This window comes from Bos taurus, chromosome 7 (genome assembly GCF_002263795.3).
Source record: "Bos taurus isolate L1 Dominette 01449 registration number 42190680 breed Hereford chromosome 7, ARS-UCD2.0, whole genome shotgun sequence".
NCBI lineage: Eukaryota > Metazoa > Chordata > Mammalia > Artiodactyla > Bovidae > Bos > Bos taurus.
Window position 1 is genome coordinate 14,187,064 of NC_037334.1, and position 25,845 is coordinate 14,212,908.

At 38.9% G+C, this 25,845-nt stretch overlaps 1 protein-coding gene across 1 annotated transcript; it reads right to left on the bottom strand.

The window, feature by feature from the left end:
* Positions 1 to 596: 596 nt before the first annotated feature.
* Positions 597 to 25,235, bottom strand: ZNF699 (zinc finger protein 699). Its single transcript, XM_010806758.4, has 5 exons — positions 24,810 to 25,235; positions 18,549 to 18,601; positions 17,202 to 17,328; positions 8,361 to 8,541; positions 597 to 8,006 (listed from the first exon to the last, which is right to left on the bottom strand). Exons 2-5 carry the CDS (start codon positions 18,594 to 18,596, stop codon positions 6,548 to 6,550), a joined length of 1,815 nt encoding a protein of 604 aa, XP_010805060.2. The 5' UTR covers positions 18,597 to 18,601; positions 24,810 to 25,235; the 3' UTR covers positions 597 to 6,547.
* Positions 25,236 to 25,845: the final 610 nt, after the last annotated feature.

Consider the following 25,845-nt stretch of genomic DNA (forward strand, 5'->3'; position numbering starts at 1 on the left):
AGGAAGTGTTTCTGATAGCACAGAAAGGATGCAGTCCCACCCCAGCCCACTGCAGTAGCACTTCCTATGTGCCTTTCTGATACACTAAACTAAGGATCAGAAAGCTTAAATGACTTTTTTCTAAGGTCACAGAAGTAATAAGTTGAAAAGTGAAGACTAGAAATCAGGTGTCTTGGTTCCCAGACCAGTTTTCTTTCCATTCCAACAAGGAAACCCTGTGACCTTATGACAATGGGCACATAAAGGTGTTTCTCTGCATACATTTCAAATGCATCACAACTGATAATGTTAATAGTAGAATATTCTGATGGGATGGTTCTATAAGCAAACTACACAAAACAGAAGACAGGCACTGACATAAGCATCTATCACAACTAGCTAGGAAAATATGAGAAACTTAAACCCAAATCCAGTAGAAGGAATAAGACCAAAAATTAAAGAATTATAAGTAGAATAAAACTGATAGTTGGTTCTTCAAAAACAATTAAAATATCTAAATCCCTACCAAGATGAAGAAAAGGGGGACCACATAAATTACCAAGATCAGGAATGAAAAAGGAGATATTAGTATCATTACAGCTTTTAGACATTAAAAATAAATTATAGGATTTTATTAATAACTTTAGACCAACAAATTTGGAAAGTTATGGAATAGACAGATACAATATAGCAAAACAAATACAAATTTTAAATAATCTTTGTCTATTTATACATTCAATATAAATCACCACTGGAGTAGGAAATAGCAACCCACTCCAGTATTCTTCCTGGAAAATTCCATGAACAGTGGCACCTGGCAGGCTACAGTCCATGGGGTTGCAAAGAGTTGGACACAACTGAGCATTACACACACACACACAAATTCACAAGTAAAACTATTTTACAAGTTTCCTGTCAAGAAAACCCAAATATAGATTCCCTGGTGAATTTTTCCAAACATATAAGGAATAGATAACAGATAGTTCAGATTTCATATAAAGTCTTCAGAACAGTTTCCAACTTTTATGAGGCAGCATGAACCTGATACAAAGCATACTGACATAAAAGGAATTACAAGACAAACCTCATTAACACAGACACAGAAATAATTTTTTAATAGCATTTTGAATAGAGCAAAATGAATAGGTTAATAAGCTAATCTATAACATTCCCAAGTATGGTTTATTCCAGGAATACAGGTTGTCTTACCACTTGAAAAGCAAGGAATGTAGTAATTCTCCACATTAAGAGACCAAGGAATGATTTTTAAAGACCCTGACATAGACAGAAAAGGCACTAGATAAAATCCATTATCCATTAATGATTTTAAAAACTCTTCGTATATATATATATACATATATATATATATATATATATATACTTATGGCTGATTATGGATGATTTATGTTATTGTATAGCAGAAACCAGCACAATGTTGTAACGCAATTATCCTCCAGATTCATGTTGATGTATGGCAAAACCAATACAATATTGTAAAGTAACCTAACCTTCAATTAAAATAAATAAATTTATATTAAAAAAAGATTTTTTTAAGTTACAAGGTATTTTTTTCAAAAACATCTTCACAATTGAGGAATAGATAGTAGAACAGAATTCCTTTTATTTTTAAAAGTTATCTATGAAAAACTTATAACTATTATTATACTTAATGGCAAAATATGGAACATTTTCCCCTAAGATCAGGAAGAATGCAAAGATGTTCACTTTCATCATTTCTATTTATTACTATAAAGAAGAAAAAGAAAGGGTAAAATTTAGAAATCAAGTAAGACTTTCTTTTATTGGTGTTCACAAGATTGTATACAACGATAATCCAAAATAACTCATAAACCATTTGAATAAATAATTGAATTTATAAATGTCATGAATAAAAGATCAATGTACCAAAAAAAAAAAACTGCAATTCTATGTGCTAGCCTCCAAAATCAAAAATTAAATTAAAATATTTACAAAGGAAAACATACCACAAGCCTAGAAATAAAGTTATTCAAGACCTCTATAATAGAAACTACAAAAAAAAAAAAAAACTGTTAAGAGGAATTAAAGCTGACCTAGATAAATGAACAATTTTAGTAGGCTCATCAATTGGAAGACTTAGTGTTGTAAAACGTTAATTTTATTCACGTTGTTCTATAAAGTCAATGCAATTCCAAGCACAGTCCCAAAAGATTTGTGAAAATTGCTAAGGAGATCCTAAAATTAATATAGAATCAAGTGAGAAATAGAGAAGGCAAGACAATCTTGATGAATAAAAAGGTTGGAAGGTTCTTGCTACCAAGTATCTAAAAATATTGCAAAATTATGTAAAGACTGAGAAATCATATTTGGCAATCAAAAGAGATGGTAACATAATCAAACCTTTCTGAAAGATTTCTTGAACTATGGCTGGCTGAGAATCCCCAGACTTCATAGTTCCCTCCCACTGCTAAGATTAGAGTAAGCATATTGTGTTGGCTAATGTTATTATTACATCTATTACTATACCCTATCTGCCCCTGCTGCCTTCTCCCTTCACCATATACATCATGAATATTCATTGGAAGGACCATTACTGAAACTGAAGTTCCTTCTCCCTTCACCATATACATCATGAATATTCATTGGAAGGACCATTACTGAAACTGAAGTTCCAATACTTTGACCACCAGATGCAGAGAGCCAATTCATTGGAAAACACCCTGATGATGGGAAAGATTGAGGGCAGGAGAAGGGGGTGACAGAGAATGAGATGGTTAGACGACATCACCAACTTAATGGACATGAGTTTGAGCAAACTCCGGGAGATAGTAAAGGACAGGGAAGGCTGGTGTGCTTCAGTCCATTGGGTCACAAAGATTCTGACATGACTTATCAACTGAACAAGATTCAGTGAGAAGCCAGTCCTAAACCAACCAAAGAATCGTATTTCTCTGGCCACAATGAATTGATAACAGTTGGCAAGTAAGCCAATCAGATTGAACTGTAACAGGCATATTGGAATTGGTCATAATGATAATCACTCTCTTCTCCCTAACACATTAACCTGGAAAGAAAGCAGCTTGGATCTTCTGAGGGCCACTGTGGAGAGAAAGAGCCCACCAGGAAGAATAGTTAATGCAGAAAGATGCACAGTCAAGGAATGGAGACAGAATTCATCCAGATAACATCTTTTTAGCTCCAGGATCCAGCCATCTCTGCAATTAGTTATACCCAAAGATTTTTCTGTAGTCAAACTATTTAATTATCTTTATAGTTTACAAAAATGAAAAGAATGAAGACAAGCCAGAGACTGGGAAAAATTATCTGCAATACAGTTTATATATAGTATATACCTGCAAGACAGGTATATATAGTATACATAATTTACATATATATAATATACAACAGATGTTTTATGTATATGTATGTAACTAGACAGAGACATATACATACATTTAAAAAGGATAAGTAACCAGAGGAAGGGCTTCCCAGGTGGTGTAATGCAAAAGAATCCTCCTGCCAATGCAGGAGACACAGGAGACGTGGGTTCAACCCCTGGCTCAGAAGATCCCCTGGAGAAGGAAATGGCAACTCACTTCAGTATTCTTGCCTGGGAAATCCCATGGATAGAGGAGCTTGGTGGGCTACAGTCCATGGGGTCACAAAGAGCTGGACATGACTGAGTGACTGATCAGGCACAAAGGTGGCAATTTTAAGACATGGCTCCCAAATTCTTTTATAGTCTTCTCATGAAAGTGAAGTCCATATTTCCTCTTTTGAATCAACTTGTAACTCTAAGTATGAATTGTAGCTGAAACTATTAATACCTGTTTCTAAAAACTTTGCTACCCAGCCTATTGAAATGTCAGTTTCTTAGTTTTAAAATGGGGCCAATAAAAATTACGATTTTCTATAATATTTTTAGATCTCAGCTATGTATTCTCACATGCTCCTACATTCACTGCCACAGGTATAGATCTCTTTTCTTATCTCTGTGGACTCTACACAATTTAATCTTGATTTCATGCAACCAGTTTCTCCAGGGACTAGGGATGGAGAAAATGGGGAGATATTGATCAAAGTATGCAAACTGCCAGATAGAAGATGAATTCTCAAGATCTAACTATAGTCAGGGCTTACCTGACTTCCCTGGTAGCTCAGATAGAAAAGAATTCACCTGCATTGTAGGAGACCTGGGGTTTATCTCTGGTCAGTAAGATCCCCTGGAGAAGGAAACAGCTACTCACTCCAGTATTCTTGCCTGGAGAATTCCATGGACAGAGGGGACTAGAGGTTACAGTCCCTGGGGTTGCAAAGAACTGGACATGACTGATCAACTGAGCACACACACACACAACCATAGGAAACCTTTCAAACAGAAAAGGAACCAAAAATGGGTGAAGTGCTTTAACAGGTATCCCCCAGAAAGAAGATATCCAGGGAGTTGCCTGGTTGCCTAGTGGTTAGGATTCCAGGCTTTCACTATCATGGCCCAGGTTCAATCTCTGGTCAGGGAACTAAGAACCTGCAAGTCACACAGCCAAAAAAAAAACAAACAGATATCCAAATAATCAATAAGCATATAAAAAAGTATTCACCATTGTTACATATCAGATAAATGCAAATTAAAACCAGAAACAAGATAATAGTACATACTGTGTTGAACAGCTAAAATTAGAAAGTGCTAATCAGGCATGTGGAACAGTTAGGACCTTCATTCATTGCTTTTAGGATTATAAGTAGAATTGCTTTTGAAAAACTGGAATACCTACCTAAACATAAAGTCTATCCTATGATTCAGTAATTTCATTCTTATATTCAAAGCATGTAACAAGAGACATAAGTTCATAGTCTGCCAAAATAGCAATTAAGAGGCAAATTAGACATTGAAAAAAGAAGCCAAATATGTAACTGTACATAATGTATCTTAACATTTACATGAAGATCAAGAACAAGCAAACTTAATAAATTATAATCAAAGCCAAAATTGTGGAGCAACACATTTTATTTTTATTTTTTTTTTTTTTTTGGCTGCACTAAGTCTTAGTTGCAGTATGCAGGATCTTTAGTTGTGGCATGTGAGATCTAGTTCCCTGACCAGGGATCAAACCTCAGCCCCCTGCACTGGCAGGCAGATTCTTAGCCACTGGACCACCAGGAAAGTCCCCAGAGCAGTTATTGAGAAGGCAGATGAATGAACTTTCTGAAATCCTGGGAAAGTTCTGTTTGTCACAGTATGTAGTGTAAAATTTCATCAAGCTGTACACTTAAGATTAGCACACTTTGGACCATGTAGATGACAACAACCCTGATCCAAACTGGAGCCAACTCTATGCAGTCAACAGATGTGCCAGAGGAGCTGTAATATCAGCAAAATTACAATGCAAGAACTTGCCAGAAAAATCCAAGAAGCTGTGTATGGCCATGATGGAGAAATTTATGGAGGTGTCTATGGAATGGCTGCCTCTGAGATAATGAAAGTCAAGCATTTTGTGTTCTGCTTTGAGCCAGTATTGATCAGCGAGCCCAATAATTAGGGGAAAAGCTGGAAACTGAAGCTTGCCAGGCCCCCATGCATCTGTCTCCCTGTCTCATTGCCCCCACAAACTCAGAATAATGGTTTCTTCCCTCTGTCTTCCAATTTTCACACAAACTCTTATTTTAGACAACTCAAACCTGGAACTAGATAAAGAACTGACTCTGGGAAATGCAGTCCCAGCCACGTCCAAAGTACCACAACATAAGACAGCCCAACCAACTTTACTTGTAGCTTTCCTGTTGCAAGGTCTCTTTTGTAAACATTCAAAACATTGGGTCCAATTCCCAGTCATAAGCAAGGATAAAGAACAAAATACAAAAATACCATAACAGATGAGATTCTTCTATCAAGGCTTTTGCACTTATTGATTTCCACTGGATTAGTTATTAGACAGGGAAAGCTTTTAATGGTAAAAACTAATAATGTTTTTGTAAAAAAAAAAAAAAAGAGAGGTGGGGTTGGGGGGAATAGTGGGTAGGCAATTTCCAGTTTCCACCATACTAGATCAAAATGAAATTACCATTTACCAAAGAAACTACAAATACTAGAATGTCAATACCACAATGACTGCACACTTAGAGAACAAAGAGAATTAGTTAGTAACTAATAATAATAATAATAAAAGATCACTCATGCCTACATATAAAAAATATATACTTTAAATGCCTGATGGGTCAAGAAAACTCTGTAATAGAAATAACATTTACACCTGAACCAAAATAAAAGCACCTCATAATAAAACATATGGGGCTAGAGCTGAAATGTATTAGAGGAAATTTATGACCTTAAACATTCATATCAGAAAATTAAACTGGAAACCAATGAGCCAGCAGTAGCCCACTTTAAGGATGAGGCACTGATCTTTGTTTTGAGTATGAACTTTCTTACAACACAATAAGTGATGGTCATGGAGGTATTACCACATGATTTACATACACAGAGTTTCTCTCGGTTACGGGTTTTTCCAAAATAGGGTGTCTCCACAGTGTGAGATCTCACACGCTCCCTAAGCTTTGAAAAAGCATTAAAGACATTCCCTCATTCCTTACTTTATACATTTTCTCTAGTGTGAGTTTTCACATGTCTTCGAAAGTAAGCGGGACAAACAAAGGCTTTCCCACATTCCTTACATTCATAGGGCTTCTCACCAGTGTGGCTTCTTACATGTCTTCGAAAGGATGAAGGACAACTGAAAGCTTTCCCACATTCCAGACATTCAAAGGGTTTCTCTCCAGTGTGCATCCTTGTATGGACAGTCAGGTATGAAGAATGGCGAAAGGCTTTCCCACATTCCTTACATTCATAGGGTTTCTCCCCAGTGTGTGTTCTCATGTGGATCCTAAGAGCTGAGGGGTAAATGAAGGCTTTTCCACATTTCTTACATTCATAAGGTTTCTCTCCAGTGTGAGTTCTTATATGTACCGTCAGGTGGGATGAACTGATGAAGGCTTTCCCACATTCCTTACATTCATAAGGCTTTTCTCCACTATGAGTTCTTAAGTGTTCAGTGAGGGATGAGGAACGACTGAAGGCTTTCCCACATTCCTTACATTCATACTGCGCCTTTCCAGTGTGATCTCTCACGTGTGCTCGAAAGGACGAAGGGCAACTGAAGGCTTTTCCACATTCTTTACATTCATAGGGTTTCTCTCTACTCTGATTTTTCACATGTGTATTCAGGGAAGTGGGAAGATAGAAGGCTTTCCCACATTCTAGGCATTCATAGGGTTTTTCCCCTGTGTGTTTTCTCATGTGGATGCTCAAGGAGGATGGACAGTTGTAGGCTTTCCCACATTCCTTACATTTATAGGGTTTCTCACCTGTATGTGTTCTAACGTGTACAGTGAGCTTCGAGGACTCACTGAAGGCTTTCCCACACTCTTGACATTCATAAGGCTTTTCTCCAGTATGGATTCTTATATGTATGATAAGGTGAGAGGAGGAACTGAAGGCCTTCCCACACTCCTTACACTCATATGGCTTATCTCCACTGTGAATTCTTTTGTGTTTGGAGAGTGAGGAGGAACAGCTAAAGGCTTTCCCACACTCCTTACATTCATAAGGCTTATCTCCACTGTGAATTCTTTTGTGTTCTGTGAGGGATGAAGAACAGCTAAAGGTTTTCCCACATTCCCTGCATTCGCAACTTGTCTTTCCTGCATGAATCTTCATATGTGCCCGAAAGAAGGAAGAACAACTGAAGGCTTTGGTACATTCCTGACATTCGTAGGGTTTCTCTTCAGTGGGAGTTTTCATATGCTTTTTAAAACAAGCAAAAAAATGGAAAGCTTTCCCACATTCCTTACACTGATAGGGTTTGCTACCAGTGTGAGACCTAATGTGATTCTTCAGGGATAAATGATCTATGAAGGCCTTTTTACACACATGGCACTCATAGGCTCTTACTTCAGTAGTTCTCTTGGGTATATTAAGATGTGAAATTTGGCTGACGGTTTGGCCACACTGATTTTCTTCATTATGTTCATAGATGTTCTCAATCCCATGAATTCTTTCAAAAATAAAAAGCACATTATTAGTGGCAAGTAAATTTTTACCATTTTCAGTGACTATGTGTGTTTTTCTGCCCTGTCCAATGATAAGATGAAAGTACTCACATAGTGCTCTAAGACAGACAATATTATGACTGAGTTTTTGACTTATGAGATTTTTATGATGGTTGCTCAATGATTTATGTGTCAAACATGGAAGGGCTCAAGTCTCACTTGTGAAAAAAATATCTTATGAAAAGTCTTTATGAAATTACAATTTTTGACTAAGTTTTAGATTTTTCTTTTTTTAATTCTGTGATATTTTAAGATTCTTTCCTGAGACACTACTTTTCTCTTATATGAATGACACTTACCTCAAACTTCTCTTGTGGTTTTTGTTCTGATAATCAACATCATGGTATTCCCAGATTTTATGTAAAATGGACAATGAGGAATCACTCTTTTTGAATCCTGCTACATCCTGTTCATTGGATATTTTTCCATAAGCATCTTGTGGAGCAACTGATTCATTAATTTTAAGTTGAATCTCGAAACCTGAAACAAAGTAGCAAAGGTACCCTTGAGCAAAGGACTTTGGCAGTACAGCTGGTTCAGGACTTTGGTAATAAGCACAAGGTCGAAATAGTAAAGTGACCAGGAAATAATCCCATGAAGATGGAAACTGATGGTAGCATAAATGAGATATTACTAGGATAACAAAACAAAAAGAAATGGAATAAAACACACATGACCAAATAGTACATTACAAAGACAAAATGTGGTCTTTACCAAGAACAAGGAACAGGTGAGAGGACTGAAGAAAAGTCAAAATAGTAATCAAGGACTGGTGGCACAGTGGATAAGAATCCACTTGCCAATGTAGGGACACTGGTTCAATCCCTGGTCCAGGAAGATTCCACATGCCACAGAGCAACTAAGCCAGTGTGCTGTAACTACTAAGCCCACACCTTCAAGCCCACAAGCTGCAAATACTAAGCCCAAGCACTGCAACTAGAGGGCAGTTCCCCACTCTCTGCAACTAGAGAAAAGCCCATGCAAAGTAATGAAGATCCAGCACAGTAAAAAAATAAAAAATGTTTAAATAAATAAAATAGTAATCTAAGGTATCTGTGGAAGCTCAGCTTCCTCAGACAAAACAAAGCTTCATTTTGATTTTACATTATTTTTTCCAAATGTAATATCCCCCAACTACATCAAGTATTCTTGCTTTACTGATGCTCCCCTTGGAAAGAGTCTTCTCTCCACTGTCTCGAGGTCCTCCTCTTGTTTCCACTGTAAGATCAGATACGGTTTGTGTAGTGGATACCCTGTTCACATAAAAAGGTATATCATGCGGGAAAACAATGAGTTACCACAAATATTTCTATGAAACAGAACAAAAACTGCTCTTCTGATACTCTAAAGCAAGTGATAGGGATAGAATAGGATAGTCATACAGGATAGTTATGCAGAAGTCCCAGTAGTGGATTATAGATAAAGAGGGAAACCTAGGGAACTTTAAGAGACCAGTGGAAGTTCAGTTCAGTTCAGTTCAGTCGCTCAGTTGTGTCCAACTCTTTGCGACCCCTTGAATCACAAAACGCCAGGCCTCCCTGTCCATCACCAGCTCCCAGAGTTCACCCAGACTCATGTCCATCGAGTCGGTGATGCCATCCAGCCATCTCAGCCTCTGTCATCCCCTTCTCCTCCTGCCCCCAATCTCTCCCAGCATCAGGGTCTTTTCCAATGAGTCAACTCTTCGCATGAGGTGGCCAAAGTACTGGAGTTTCAGCTTTAGCATCATTCCTTCCAAAGAAATCCCAGGGCTGACCTCTTTTAGAATGGACTGGTTGGATCTCCTTGCAGTCCAAGGGACTCTCAAGAGGCTTCTCCAACACCACAGTTCAAAAGCATCAATTCTTTGGCGCTCAGCTTTCTTCACAGTCCAACACTCACATCCATACATGACCACTGGAAAAACCATAGCCTTGGCTAGACGGATCTTTGTTGGCAAAGTAATATCTCTGCTTTTCAATATACTATCTAGATTGGTCATAACTTTCCTTCCAAGGAGTAAGCGTCTTTTAATTTCATGGCTGTAATCACCATCTGCAGTGATTTTGGAGCCCAAAAAATTAAAGTCTGACACTGTTTCCCCATCTATTTCCCATGAAGTGACGGGACCAGATGCCATGATCTTAGTTTTCTGAATGTTGAGCTTTAAGCCAACTTTTTCATTCTCCTCTTTCACTTTCATCAAGAGGCTTTTTAGTTCCTCTTCACTTTCTGCCATAAGGGTGGTGTCATCTGCATATCTGAGGTTATTCATATTTCTCCCAGCAATCTTGATTTCAGCTTGTGCTTCTGCCAGCCCAGCGTTTCTCATGATGTACTCTGTGGAAGTTAATGATGCTCAAAAAGCTATTAGACCGTGGTGGAACAAAGCAGGCTTGTTTAACTATAATGCAATTTATAAACGCAAAAGATATGCCCCAGGTCATTAGGTGAAATAAGAATGTCACCACCCTTCTACTGATTTGAATAAGTGCTATGACAATGTGGCACCAGTGGTCAAAACTCTGCCTGCCAAAGCAGGATTCACAGGTTCAACACCTACATTGGGAAGATCCTCTGAAGTAGAAAATGGCAACCCACTCCACTATTCTTACTTGGAAAATTCCAGGGACAGGGGACTCTGGTGAGCTATAGTCTATGGGATCTCAAAGAGTCAGACAGGACTGAGCATGCATCCACACATGACAATTCTAGTTTGACCACACAGGGTCAGACATTCTTGTGCCTGATACAAAGGAGGAGCTAGTGATGTAAGCCTGAAATCAACTCAAAGAAGGCAGTCCTTTCCCCTCCCCCACTTTCCTTTGACAATAAAATTATAGCCCACTTAATCCTCCGTGCAGGGCTCCCTCACCTATCCACTTACATCTCTTACAAGCATCTTATACTAATAAATCTACTTTTTGCCTATCAGTTTGCTTCTTGCTGTTCCTTTCGCACTGAGATACAAAGAATCTGACCATCATTAAGTCCAGAAACCAGGTATGTGATCTCAGTTGGAAGACCATGAGTTTTGGCCAGGCTGAAGTTTCAGCCTCATGAGTTCAAGTTCCAAACTGGATTCTGGCCAAGTTCGAGTCCTGGCACATGAGTTCAAACTCTGGCACACGGGTTCAAGTCGCAATCTGAGGTGAACTGTTTCACAAGTGTGAATTTAACTGCAAAAAAATTATCTAATTTATCTTTAAGGGGACGGGGCAGTCTGATGAATAGAACTGATCTGATATTCACACATAGACCTCGATATTATTAAAAGCTGGTCCAATACTCACAGGTAGGATATGTTGTTCTCCTGTTGAAGATAAATAATCTCTGAATACCAATCTTAGACAAGGTTACTCTAATACGGTGATAAAATGAAACAAAATAAAGCTACTTCATGATTTAGCCTAGGGACAAAGTATTACTAGAATTTCCCCTGCTTTCTGTCAGCATCCAATCTAAAATGAACACCTGTGAACTGAGGTGACAGTGGCCCTCAAAAATTCATATCTAAATAGACCAACAGAACAGAATAGAGAGTCTAGAAATAGACCCACATAAATATAGTCAACTTATCTTTGACAAAGGCTCAAAGGCAATACAATAGAGAAAAAAATAAATCTTTCCAACAAACGGTGCTAAAACAACTACTAGACATTAAGGTACATTTTTTTAAAAAATCTTGACATAGGCTTGCAAAAAATTAACTCAAAATACACAGGGAGGCATACAGGGCTTTGGGATAATTGGGGTCCATCAATAGAGAGTAAAAGATTAGCTCAAAATGGATCACAAATCTAAATGTAAAACGTAAAACTATGGAATTCCTAAAAGATAACAGGGAAAAAAATGTAGATGCCCTAAGATCTAGTGATTTGTTAGATATGTGAAAATTAATCAAGGAAAACTTCACTAAAATGGAGTTGAGAGGCCAGAAGAGGAAGTTTTCATCTAATTCTTTACAACATTAATTACAGGGAGAATTGTTCATCAGAGACCCCAATAAGAATCACCAATTATAATCCTAACAGGAAAAGATGTACATCACATCTCCTATCAAAAATCACTACTCCAGCAACTCAGCCATCATCACCCTGAACTCTCATCTTTATCCAGTGGACTTTCATCCAAAACAACCTTTCCCAATTTCCTCATTTTTCTCTACAAAATTACATTCTTCTCCGTTGTTCTGTGGACTTGCCAATGGCTTTTGTTATAGCTATCTTATCTCAAATTGCAATTCCCCTACTATTCCCAAGTAAACTATTTTTTTGTTGGTAAAATAACTTTTTATTTTTAAAGCCAATAGGTAACCTGAAAAGGACAATTCATGAAAGAAAGAAGTGACAAGCTGGTCTTCATTAAAATTAAAAATTTTTGCTCTGAGTAAAACACTGTCAAGAAAATGAAAAGACATGCCACATACTTGGAGAAAATATTTGCAAAAGACATGTGTGATAAAGAACTATTATCCAAAATATACACAGAAGTCTTAAAACTCAACAATAAGAAAATAACTTGTTTTTTTTTAATAGGCCAAAGTAAGAATATACAATGGAGAAAAAGTCTCTTCAGCAAGTGATGTTGGGAACTCTAGACAGCTGCATGTGTATCAAGGAAACAACAACACACCCTCACATCATACACAAAACTATACTCAAAATGGCTTAAAAGACAAGACACCATAAAATTCCTATAAGAGAACACAGGCAAAATACTCTTTGACATAAATCATACCAATGTTTTCTTAGGTCAGTCTCCCAAGGCAAGAGAAAGAAAAGCAAAAATAAACAAATGGGACTGAGTCAAACTTACAAGCTTTTGCACAGCAAAGGAAACCATAAACAAAGCAAAAAGACAACCTACAGACTGAGAGAAAATATTTGCAAATGATGCGACTGACAAGAGCTTAATTTCCAAAATTAAGCTCCTTAACTCAAACAATTCAATAACAACAACAACAAAATTGAAAAACATGCAGAAGACCTAGACATTTCTCTCTTAAAGACATACAAATGGCCAACAGGCACATGAAAAGATGTTCATCATCACTAATTATTAGAGAAATGCAAATCAAAACAACAAGGTTCCACCTCACACCAGTCAGAATGGTGATTATTAAAAAGTCTACAAATATGTATGCCAAGAGTAACATGGAAACTTACATTACCATATGTAAAATAGACAGCCAACAGGAATTTGCTATATGGCTCAGGAAACTCAAACAGGGGCTCTGAATCAACCTACAGGGGTGGGATGGGGAGGGAGATGGGAGGGAGGTTCAAAAGGGAAGGGATACATGTATACCTATGGCTGATTCATGTTGAGGTTTGACAGAAAACAACAAAATTCTGTAAAGCAATTATCCTTCAATAAAAGATTAATTAATTTTAAAAAGTCTACAAATAACAAACATTGGAGAGGGTATGGAGAAAAGGAAACCCTCCTACACTATCCAGGAGATAGTGAAGGTAGTGAAGCCTGGTGTGCTGCTGTCCATGGGATCACAAAGAGTGAAATATGACTTAGCAACTGAATAACCACCTACATTGTTGGTGGGAATGTAAACTTCTGCAGTTACTATGGAAAACTGTATGGAGGTTCCTCAAGAAACAAAAAGTACAGTTGCCATATGATTCAGCAATCCCACTCCTGTGCATATACCCAGACAAAACTATAATTCTAAAAGATACATACACCCCAACGTTCAAACCAGCACTATTTATTACAATAACCAAGATATGGAAACAACCCAAATGTCCATCAACATATGAATGGATAAAGAAGATGCAGTATACATATACAGTGGAATATTACTCAGCCATTAAAAAGAATTAAATAATGCCATTTGCAGCAACATGGATTGACCTAGAGATTATCATACTAAGCAAAGTAAGTCAAAAAGAGAAAGACAAATACCGTATGCTCTCACTTAACATGTGGAATCTAAAATACGACACAAATGGAACATATCTACAAAACAAAAACAGACTGGCAGACACAGAGAACAGACTCGTGGTTGTCAAGGGCAAGGGATGGATTGGGAGTGTGGGATTAGCAGATGCAAACTATTATATATAGAATAAATAAACAACAAGGTCCTACTGTATAGCACAGGGAAATATAGTTAATATCCTGTGATAAATCATAATGGAAAAGAAAATGAAAAGTGTTAGTTGTTCAGTCGTGTCTGACTCTTTGCGATCCCATGGATTATATCCTGCCAGGTTCCTCTGTTCATGGAATTCTTCAGGCAAGAATACTAGAGTGGGTTCCCATTTCCTTCTCCAAAAGAATATGAAGAAGAATATATATATATATATATACACATATATATATGTGTATATGTATATATATGTATAACTGAGTCATTTTGCTATACAGCAGACATTAAATACAACAATGTAAACCAACTATACTTCAATAAAAATTTTTTTAAGTTTTTTTTTTTAATGGGCCTAATACTTTAACAGATGCCTTACCAAGAAGATACATAGATGCCAAATAAGCATATGAAAAAAAAAGATGTTCCACATTACATGTCATCAGGAAAATGCAAATCAAAACAATGAGACACCACTACATACCTAAAAGAATGGCCAAGTCCTGGTGAGGATATGGAGCTGGTGCGAATGCAAAATGGTACAGCTGCTTTGGAATACAAAGCAGTTTCTTACCAAATTAAACATACTCTTAGCCATATAAGCAAGCAATCATGCTCTCTGGAAGTTACAAAAAGGAGTTAAAAACACATCTACACAAAAACCTTCATGTGGATGTTTATAGCAGTTTTACTCATAATTGCCAAAACTTGGAAGCAATCAAGGTCTTCTTCAGTGACTGAATGGATAAACAGACTGGTATTGCATATCCAGACAACAAAATATTACTCAGCACTAAAAAGAAATCAGCCATCAAGCCATGATCTGAAAAGGCTATATACTGTGTGATCCCAACTACATGACATTCTGGAAAAGGCAAAACTATGAGAACAGTAAAAAGATCAGTGGCTGCCAGGAGTTGGGAGGGAAGGAAAGATAAATTGGGGTGGAGGGGGATAAAAGATTTTTAGGAGTAGTGAAATTACTCTCTGATACTATAATGGTGGATGCTTGTTGTTTAGTTGATCAGTTGTGTCCTACTCTTTCATGACCCCATGGACTACAGCCCACCAGACTCCTTTGTCTATGGGATTTCCCAGGCAAGAACCCTGGAGTGGATTGCCATTTCTTACTCCAGAGGATCTTCCCAACCCAGGGATCCAAACTGCACATCTGCTGCATTGTCAGGAGGGTTCTTTACTACTGAGCCACCAGGGAAGCCCATAATGGTGGAAATGTCATCACATATTTATCTAAACTGTAACAAAGTACAACAACAAAAGTGAACACTAATATAAACTTGAGATTTACCGTAATAATGATGTGTCAATATAGGTTCATCCACTGTAATAAATATACTACTCTGGCAGAAGGCAGTGCATTTATGAGAAATCTTTGTACTTGCCGGTTAATTTTGCTGTGAGCCTATAAACTGCTCTAAGAAAAAATAGAGTGTACTGGAAAAAAGAAAATCCATGTCCACCCAGAATTCAGAACATTACTTTATTTGGAAACAGATATTTGCAGATGTAATCAAGTTAACATAAAGTTATACTCGACTAGGGTAAGCCCTAAATGCAATGACTGGTGTCCTTACAAGGACAGAAAGATGTAGAGACAAAGGACAAAGGCCCTATGAAGATGGAGGCAGAGATTGGAGTGATGTGGCTACCAACCAACGACTGCCAGCAACAACCAAAAGCTAGGAAGAGACAAGGAGGGATTTTTCCTGAGCCTTCAGAAGGATCATGACACCTTGATTTCAGACTTCCAATCTCTTTAATTTAGAAGAGTAAATTTCACACTTCCCTGGTAGTACAGGTGGTACAGAAGAAGCCTGCCAAGGCAGGAGACACAGGTTCGATCCCTGGGGCAGGAAGATTCCACATGCCATGGAGCAACTAAGCCCATGCACCACAACTACTGAAGCCCTCGCACCCTACAGCTAACTACCAAAGCCCTCGCACCTAAAGCCTGGGCTCCCCGACAACAGAAGCCACCACTGTGGGAAGCCCATGCACCCCAACAAAGAGTAGCCCCACTCACTGCAACTAGAGAAAGTCCAAGTGCAGCAAAGACCTAGCACAACCTAAATAAATAAAATAGTTGCCTAGCTACAGAATAAGAGTGGGGAGTAGAGGTAGAGGAAGTTTTTTTTTTAAGTAAAAGAGTAAGTTTCTGTTGTTCCTAGCTACCCAGTTTGTGGCACTTTGTTATGAAAGGCCTAGGAAAACAGAACAGCCTGTTGTCATGGACCTACCCCCAAATCATTCGACCTAAGTATATAAATCCTATATTTACTTTCTAACACACTGCATTGTTCCCCATGACATGTGTTTCTCCCTCACTGCTCCAAGGAATAAACCCAATTTGTTAAACTGGTGGTCTTTGGGTACAGGGAATTAATAGCAGTAAAATTCTCAAAAGGTTCCAAACCACCAATTTTCTCCCTGTCCCCCAAAGTGACCCCTGAAGCCTGTGCCCACACCACATACACTTGATAATCCTCCTTGAGGATTCTGACCACAAGAAAAAGGAAAAGCAGGTTCAATATATATGTTTATTTTCTTTCTTTTCGTCGTGTTAATTTCATATTTATCTTCTCCATTACTGAAGCATTTTGAATACAATGACATCTTATTGTCTATAGTATATATTCAAAAGGGTTTGATACAAATTCACCCTCAAAAAAAACGCTTAAAGAATGAAAGAATGACTGAATGAAGAAAAATAATGCTTTCAGTACTCTGAGAGAAAATGAAAACTTTACAACCCTGCGAAAATGCAAACTCTGCATTCAGTGCCAGTGGCAAAATGGGTAAGGAAATTTTCACTAATTGTTTTGTTTGTTTTATATTGGTGAAATACTTTAACAATACACGTGTTTATTTTCATGGTGAAGCCACTAGACTATAAGCTCCTTGGGGTCAGTGACCATGTCTGTCTTATTTAATAATTTGTTCCAGTTTCTCAACCCAAATCCTAGAACAAGGGCAATTTATAAGATAAAGCTGTTTTCTAAATTACAGAACGTTGGAGGAATGTTACCATCCTTACCTAATGAGGCCAGGTTCCGGAAGTTTTCCAGCATCACATCTCTGTAGAGGTTTCTCTGAGCGAGATTCAGCAGAGCCCACTCCTCTTGGGTAAAGTCCACAGCCACATCCTCGAAGACCACTGTGTCCTAAAACATTCCACATACTTTGTTCAGAAAGGTACCAACTCCCCCAGCATGTGCAGGAGGCTGAATGAGGCTGACACTACGGGGAACTGAGAATCAACTCACAGGAAGTTCAGAAGATTCTTTTCTCCCAAATATCTACCCTAGGATTCAGTCATCAGATCTTTCTCATTCTATCTAAGCATCCTGACTGATCAAATTCTGTCTCATAAATTTAACAACATTTTTGAAACACTAAATTTATCTTTCCACTGTTTGATGGTGACCAGTTCCACTCTTACAATAATCAAGAACATCCAGAACATATTGCAGAAATGAGAGAAATGCTCTAAAAATGAAATGACAATTTCCACATTGAAAGAAGCAAAAATCCCTTGTTAGAGGGACTTCCCTGGAGGTTCAGGGCTTAAGACTGTGCCTTCCAATGCAGGGGATGTGGGTTCAATCCTTGGTTGAGGGGCTAAGATCCCACATGCCTTAGGGCCAAAAAACCAAAACAGAAAACAGAAAAAACAAGTGTAACAAAACATTCTACTGCAAAATAGAAAAACTATTGTAACAAAAAAAAACTATTAAAAAAAACATCCTTGTTACAGAAACAAGTTCACCTGTTTCCTTATTCCCCACCATAGCAATCAGCACAACACAAAACACTAGATAAAATTTGGATGAGGTTTAAATCCCCAAGGGACAAGGACCTTTTCTTTTTCTTTTTCCCCCCATACACCTGGAGCCCAGAAGTCAGCAAGAAACACAACATTCAACCCAGGCCCACAGTCAGTCATATTTTCTTACACTCTAGGCCCAGGAGCTGTAAATTATAGAACATGAACTAAAACCAGCCTATCACCTGTTTGTATAAGTAAAGTTTTACTGGAACACAATAAAACGTTTATTTATACACTGTATATAGATGCTTTCACACTAAAATAGCAGAATTGATGGGAAATCCCTGGCAGTCCAATGGTTAGGACTCCATGCTTTCACTGCTGAGGGCACAGGTTCAATCCCTGGTCAGGGAAATAAGATCCCACAAGCTGCCCAAAACAAACAAACAAAAAACAATAAAATACCAGAACTGAGTAAAATAGAAACTATGGCCTAAAATGCTTACTATGTGACCCAATGTAGGAATAGGTTCTTGATCTCTGCTCTAAATTTAGGACATAGATAAGCTGATGGAATTGAAATATTGTTTTGGAGAATTATTAGCTCTTACTTACCTGTATCACATTTTTCTGTAACTCCGCAGCTGTTCTCTCTTCCTCCATGTTCCCTTCATGAAGAAAGACAGAGTAGTGAGATGTTACAGCTGAGACAGGAGAAAGAAGACATGAGAATCTGGGTGTCCCCACAGTCTCCACAATCAAGACTGTGGATTTGGCAGCACATCTGTTATGAGTGATCATTCTCCTCAAAACACACACACACACATGCAAAGACCCTGCACACCCAAGCAGATACACATTGATCTTGTGAGAAAATGGAGCAAGAAAAAAAAATACTAATAGTAACTTACAAAACAGAACGAGACTCACAGACATAGAGAAGGAGCTTATGGTTGCCAGGGGGAAGGATAGGGGAAAGGGATAGTTAGGGAGTTTAGAATGGACATGTACACACTCCTATATTTAAAGTGGATAACAAACAAGGGCCTACTGTGTAGCACATGGAACTCTGTTCAATGTTATGTGGAGGCCTGGATGGGAGGAGAGTTTAGGGAAGAATGGATACATGTATATGTATGGCTGAGTGTCTTAGTTGCTCACCTGAAACTATCACAACATTGTTAATTAGCTACACCCCAATACAAAATAAAAAGGTGTGGTTTTTTTTTTTAAGTTGGAGCAATTTTATCTCCTCCAGAGCTAGAAACAGTCCTCTCATTCTTGTAGATCATTAAAAAAAAAAAGGTTTAAGAGTCCATTTTGTAAGTAAGTCAGCCAGAGTCTAAAAAAATTTGGCTGTCAATCTGCCCATGATAATGAAAACATTAAAAACATAAGAGAATGCCTTCAGTAGTAAGAATATACATTCCATCTCAAAGGAAAGTGTGACTTGTATGCCAGATCTCCAGGGGTTCCAGACCCAATATTTATTTCTGCACTGCCTGGCAGGCCTACATGTATTACTACTCAATCTCTGACTATGAGATCTTCTCCCTCTGAGGGCTGCAGGGTCTCCAAAACCTGGTTTTTGAGAAACAGCACAACCGACTGAATTTTACATGCAGGTGGCAGAGAAGACATCTCATGTTAAATCTTGCCTGTACAGGAGATACAGTCACAGCATAACAAGAACACCTGAAGTGAAGCTGGCATATGTGTCATCTCTGACAGTGGCATCCACAGCACTAGTGCATGAATTTCAAATAATGAAAACACAGCAGTCTCTCTCACTTCAGTGGACCAAATACGTATTGTAGAGCCAGTAGAAACTTAAGTCACTTAGACATGTGCTCAATGTTATCCAATTAGAAAGCTAAGGGAGGGTGTGTATCCAGGTGTGTTTACCTTCAAAGCTAAATGCCCAAAGAGTGTGTTTCTGAACATATACCTTACAATTTAGTTGTCAGTGAGGCCCCTATGCCCTAACATTACTGGGGTCTAGCCTAGAATGCTGTCGGGCACACCATGGAGAGTAAACAAATAAAGTATTCCCTTCAACTGTTTTATCTTTGAGCTCCTTCTCTTTTTTTATTTATTTTTAATTGGAGGGAAGACTTTTCAGAGTCCCTTGGACAGGAAGGAGATCAAACCAGTCAATCCTAAAGGAAATCAACCCTGAATACTCATTGGAAGGATTGATGCTGAACCTTCGATACTTTGGGCTTCTTGATGCAAAGAACCAACTCATTGGAAAAGACTCTGAGGCTGAGAAAGATTGAGGGCAAGAGGAGAAGGGGATGACAGAAGATGGATGTCAGCTGGATGGCATCACTGACTCAATGGACATGAGTTTGAGCAAACTCCGGGAGATGATGAGGGACAGGGAAGCCTGGCATGCTGCAGTTCATGGGGTTGCAAAGAGTTGGACACAACTTAGAGACTGAATGCTTCCCTGGTAGCTCAGCTGGTAAAGATCTGCCTGCAATGCAGGGGAGACCTGGGTTCGATCCCTGGGATGGGAAGATGCCCTGGAGAAGGAAACGGCTACCTACTCCAGTATTCCAGCCTGGAGAATTCCACGGACTGTATAGTCCATGGGGTTGCAAAGAGTTGGACACGACTGAGTGACTTTCACTTTCACTAGTGACTTAACAACAAATGCTTTACAATATTATGTTGGTTTCTTCTATACAACAATGTGAATCAGCTACAAATTACATATTTTCCCTCCCTCTTGAGTCTCCCTCTCACCCACGTCCATCCCACCCCTCTAGGTTGTAACCCAGCAGCAAGCTGAGCTCCCTGTGCTATACAGCAGCTTTCTACTATCCGTTGTACACATGGTAGCATACATATGTCAATGCTACTCTCGCAATTCATCCCACCATCTCCTTCCTCCACTGTATCCACAAGTCCATTCTCTACATTTGCATCTCTATTCCTGCCATTGAGCTCCTTCTCTTGACTAAGCCCTATGTCTTCAACAAGGATGCTCCCCTTAAGGTACCTACCTCCTGCTCCTTCCTCTCATATTTATTTAGGTAATATTTGCCCTGTCCAACTATGTGCAATCATAGGAGACACAGCACTGAACAAAATAGAAAAATCCTAAAGTGCTTGGGTCTTATAATTGTTTTAAGGAGGACCAGTACATTAACAAAATATTATCAGGTGATGGTATATGCTATATAAAAATATATCACATTATAGGGATAAGGAGATACACACACATTTACCTTTAGCAAGTCAGGACCACTTATGTGACAGGGTAGAAGCAGGAAATTAAAACAACTGTTTTAGGACTTCCCTGGTGGCCCAGTGGTTAAGAATCTCCAGGGGACAGGGGTTTGATCCCTAGTCCAGAAAGATTGTAAATGCCACAGGGCAACTAAGCTGTGCACCACAACTACTGAGCCAGCACTCTAGGGCCCTCACACTGCAACTACTAAGCTCACATGCTGCAACTACCAAAGCCTGCACACCTAGAGTCTGTGCTCTGCAATGAGAAGCCAACACCATGAGAAGCCCACGCACTGCAAAGAAGAGTAGCCCCTACTCACTACAACCAAAGAAAACCCATGCTTGGCAATGGAGACCCAGTGCAGCCAAAAATAATTTTTTAAGAATAAATAAATAGAACTGTTTCAAATAACACAAAAAATCAATGGCTGGTGTGGCACATATATTTATGCACAACTGACCCTCAAACAATTGCATGGGTTGGGGTACCAACCCTCCAGCAGTGGAAAATCTGAGTTTAACTCATAGTCAGCCCTCAGTATCCAAGGAGTCAACCAATGGCCCATCCTGTAGTATCTGCAGTATTTAATAGTGGGGAAAAAAAAAAAAAATCTGCATATAAGTGAACACATGCATTTCAAACCTATGTTGTTCAAGGGTTAATTGTATTTATAAATATCAATTCCTATAGAAGAAAAATTAGTAATGATAGGTTAACCATTGACGTATAATAGCAGAAAAAGAACCTCATAAAGGTGTAAAAATATATATATATATGACAAAATTAATGATATCTTTTGGAGAAGGAAATGGAAACCCACTCCAGTACTCTTGCCTGGAGAATCCCATGGACAGAAGAGCCTGGCAGGCTACAGTCCATGGGGTCACAAGAGTCAGACAGTACTTAGTGACTAAACCACCACAACTAACCCTAATCCTTGAACAACATAGGTTTGAAATGCATGTGTTCACTTAAATACTGCAGATACTACAGGATGGGCCATTGGTTGAATCCTTGGATACTGAGGGCTGACTATGAGTTAAACTCAGATTTTCCACTGCTGGAGGGTTGGTACCCCAACCCATGCAACTGTTTGAGGGTCAGTTGTGCATAAATTATTTGATATTTTGATATTTGATATTTTTAAAAACTTAAAACAGAATCAGAAAAGCTAAAATGGCAATACTACCCAAAACAACCTACAGATTTATTGCCATCCCTATCAAATTACCTGGAGAAGGCAATGGCAAGCCACTCCAATACTCTTGCCTGAAGAGTCCCATGGATGGAGGAGCCTGGTAGGCTGCAGTCCATGGGGTCGCTAAGAGTCGGACACGACTGAGCGACTTCATTTTCACTTTTCACTTTCATGCATTGGAGGAGGAAATGGCAACCCACTCCGGTGTTCTTGCCTGGAGAATCCCAGGGACGGGGGAGCCTGGTGGGCTGCCACCTATGGGGTCGCACAGAGTTGGACACGACTGAAGTGACTTAGCAATCAAATTACCCATGACATTTTTCACAGAACTAGAACAAATAATACTAAAATTTATATGAAATCATAAAAGACCCAGAATTGCCAACGCAATCCTGAGGAAAAAGAATGAAGCAAAAGCCATAACTGTCCCAGGCTTCAGACAACACTACAAAACTATAGTAATCAAAACAGTGTGGTATTTACACACACACACACAAAACAGGCATACAGATCAATGAAACAGAATAGAGAGCCCAGAAACAAACCCATACTCCTACGGTGAATTAATCATCAACAAAGGAGGCAAGAATATACAATGGGTAAAAGACAATCTCTTCAGCAAGTGGTGCTGGGAAAGCTGGAAAGCTGCATGTAAATCAAAGAAATTAGAACACACTCTCTCCCATGGAAAAAAGGGAACCCTACTACCTGTTGGTAGGAATGTAAACTGGTACAACCATTGTGGAGAACAGTATGTAAGGTTCCTTAAAAAACTAAACACAAAACTACCGTATGATGCAAAAACCCCATTCCCGGGCATATATCTGGAGTAAAGCAATTCAAAAAGATACATGCATCCCTATGTTCAAAGCAGCACTATTCACAACAGTGAAGTCAGGTAAACAACCTAAATATCTATCAGTGGAGGAATGAATAAAGAAGATGTGGTACATATATAAAATGGAACATTACTCAGCCATTAAAAAAAGAAAGGAATAATACTATTTGCAGCAAATGGGTACAGCCAGAAATTATCACACTAAGTGAAGTAAGTCAGAAAGTGAAAGACAAATACCATATGATATCACTTATATGCAGAATCTAAAATGTAGCACAAACAAGCCGATCTACAAAATGGAAAAAGACTCAACAGATATAGAGAACAGACTTGTGGTTACCAAAGGGGAGAGGAGATAGGACAAGGATGGACTAGAAGTCTGGAATTAGTAGATGCAAACTATAGAATGGATAAACAACAAAGTCCTATTGCATAGCAAAGGGAATTATATTCCATATCCTGGGATAGACTATAATGAAAAAGAATATACTATATAAAAAAAGAATGTGTATACATGTATAAGTCATTTTGCTGCAGAGCAGAAATTAACACAACATTGTAAATCAACCATACTTCAATTTAAAAAAAAAAATAAAGTGAAAAAAGTTAACAAAACTATAAACACAAAACCTGTTTACATACAGTCATTAAAGAAAAAAAAAAAAATAGCAGTTTAGAACATACCTACAAAGGAAACAGAAGCTATAGACTTTTACAGACAGGTTCACCAAACAAGCAAAGGATTCATAATTCCATTTTTTTGTTGTTGAGTTGGTGTTTTCCGTGTATTTACAAGACCAGAAAGGGACTCGAAACTCAAATATATGTGTGTTTATGTACATGTACACACATACACACACATATATATATGAAAGATCTCATTCGTATACACAAGGGCAAAATATTAAAATATTAAGTACAGTCCAGGAAGTAATAATGAAGATAGTAATCACAAACTAAGTTCATTTCCTCCTAGGAATGATGCGTGGTTTAAATGATTTACATAGTTAAAACGTTAAATATAATTCACATCAATAGAAAAAGATCATAGGACTTATCCCCTTCAATACAAAATAGTGACTGATCTCCATCAATACCCATTGATGATAATAATTTAACCCACTAGGACTAGAAGGAAATAGGCTTTAATTAGAAAATATATATATTATCTACAAACACCTATAGCAAACATCCTATTTAATAATGAAATGACAGAATTCCCTCTGGGATCAGGAACAAGGCAAGGATGCAATTTATATGCTTTTCTACATTGAACTGAAAGTCCTGGCAAATGCACTAAATAAACAAAAATATAAGATACAAGGAATAAAAAAGAAAACGCTAAAAGTGGCATATGATCACACTTCGGGTGTGAAATTTTTAAAAAATCTATGGATAATTGACCAACGTTCAGAGCGGCAACCGGCAAACAGGGGTTAAAAAGATACTAAGTAATCAGTTCACTAGTATGTAGCTGAATACAATGTAGCAAACTAACTCCCACAATCCGAGAAAAAGAAATCACAGGTTAAAATGTATCTCTTGCACCTGGAAGGGAGCGATGCGGACGGAGTTAAGCAAACGTCACCCCGCACTCACCGAACAAACCGAAATCCACAGACCCGCACAGAGACGAGGTTGAGGCTCAAGTCCCCGTGACCCGAATGGCAAGGATGCTTTTCCTTTCCGGAAAGAGAGCAGAGGATGCTTTTGGAGGCCGATTAAGTACGAGAATAGCTCCTCAACTCTTGCCTGCAGCTGATTCACCCCGACTGCTGGACTCTCACAGAGTTCCTGATTCAGTAAGTTTGGGACCGGCCGCGGCTGCTACAGACCCCGGGAGCGGCGGGGAGCCCAAGCGGCAGCCTTTTGACCACAGATCCCAAGGCCGAGTTCTCCACCTCCCGAGCACCAGACTTGGGGCCGGCTGGGTCGAACTGGATGGGAAAATTTCTATCAGATTTAGACAGAGATGCAAGAAGACAAGGCCGCCCGCTCGCGCACGCGCAGAAGCATGCTGCTGCTTCCGGTTTCTGAGCCACGTACAGCGTAAGGCGGGGGGGTCTCGGGAGCTGGGATATTGGGGAGGGCGGTGGCAGCTTCCCGCGGCAAGCGGAGAAGTGTTAGTTTCCTCCAGGGAGAGACCCGAGTGGGTCTTGGAGCCGGGTCAGCCGAGGACTTGGCGTTGGATGACGCTGGAGCAGGACCAGGCCCGTAGCGGGGCTTCGTTGACTAGGCCTGTGGGGCGGAGCTGGGACGCGACCAGGCCTAGGGGCGTGGCTTAGTTGAATATTCCCATGTGGGATCTTAGTTCCCCGATCAGGGATTGAACTTCTGTTGCCTGCATTGCAAGACAGAATCTTAACCACATGCTTAACCACTGGACCACTAGAGAAGTCCCGAGGTAGTAGGTTTTTGCTGAGCCCGTGCATAACTTTCATCCCTGCCACCGTGGCTACTTTGTTCTGGAGCCCACTGGGAAGACAAGAGCAACTGGAAAAGGAGGCTTACTAGTATCCACAGAACCCGTTATCCTATTGTCATAGTCACTCTGCAGATGTAGAATGGAACCCCCACCCCAAACTTTATTTGCATGTCAAGATATTATGCCACACACACATACACCAAGAGGGTA

Excerpts from the sequence above, each read along its gene's own strand:
- ZNF699 (XM_010806758.4), bottom strand. The coding sequence starts at position 18,596 with ATGGAGGAAGAGAGAACAGCTGCGGAGTTACAGAAAAATGTGATACAG. Across the intron at positions 17,329-18,548 it reads TACAGAAAAATGTGATACAG|GACACAGTGGTCTTCGAGGA; the intron begins GTAAGTAAGAGC and ends GGAATGTTTTAG. Across the intron at positions 8,542-17,201 it reads CCGGAACCTGGCCTCATTAG|GTTTCGAGATTCAACTTAAA; the intron begins GTAAGGATGGTA and ends ACTTTGTTTCAG.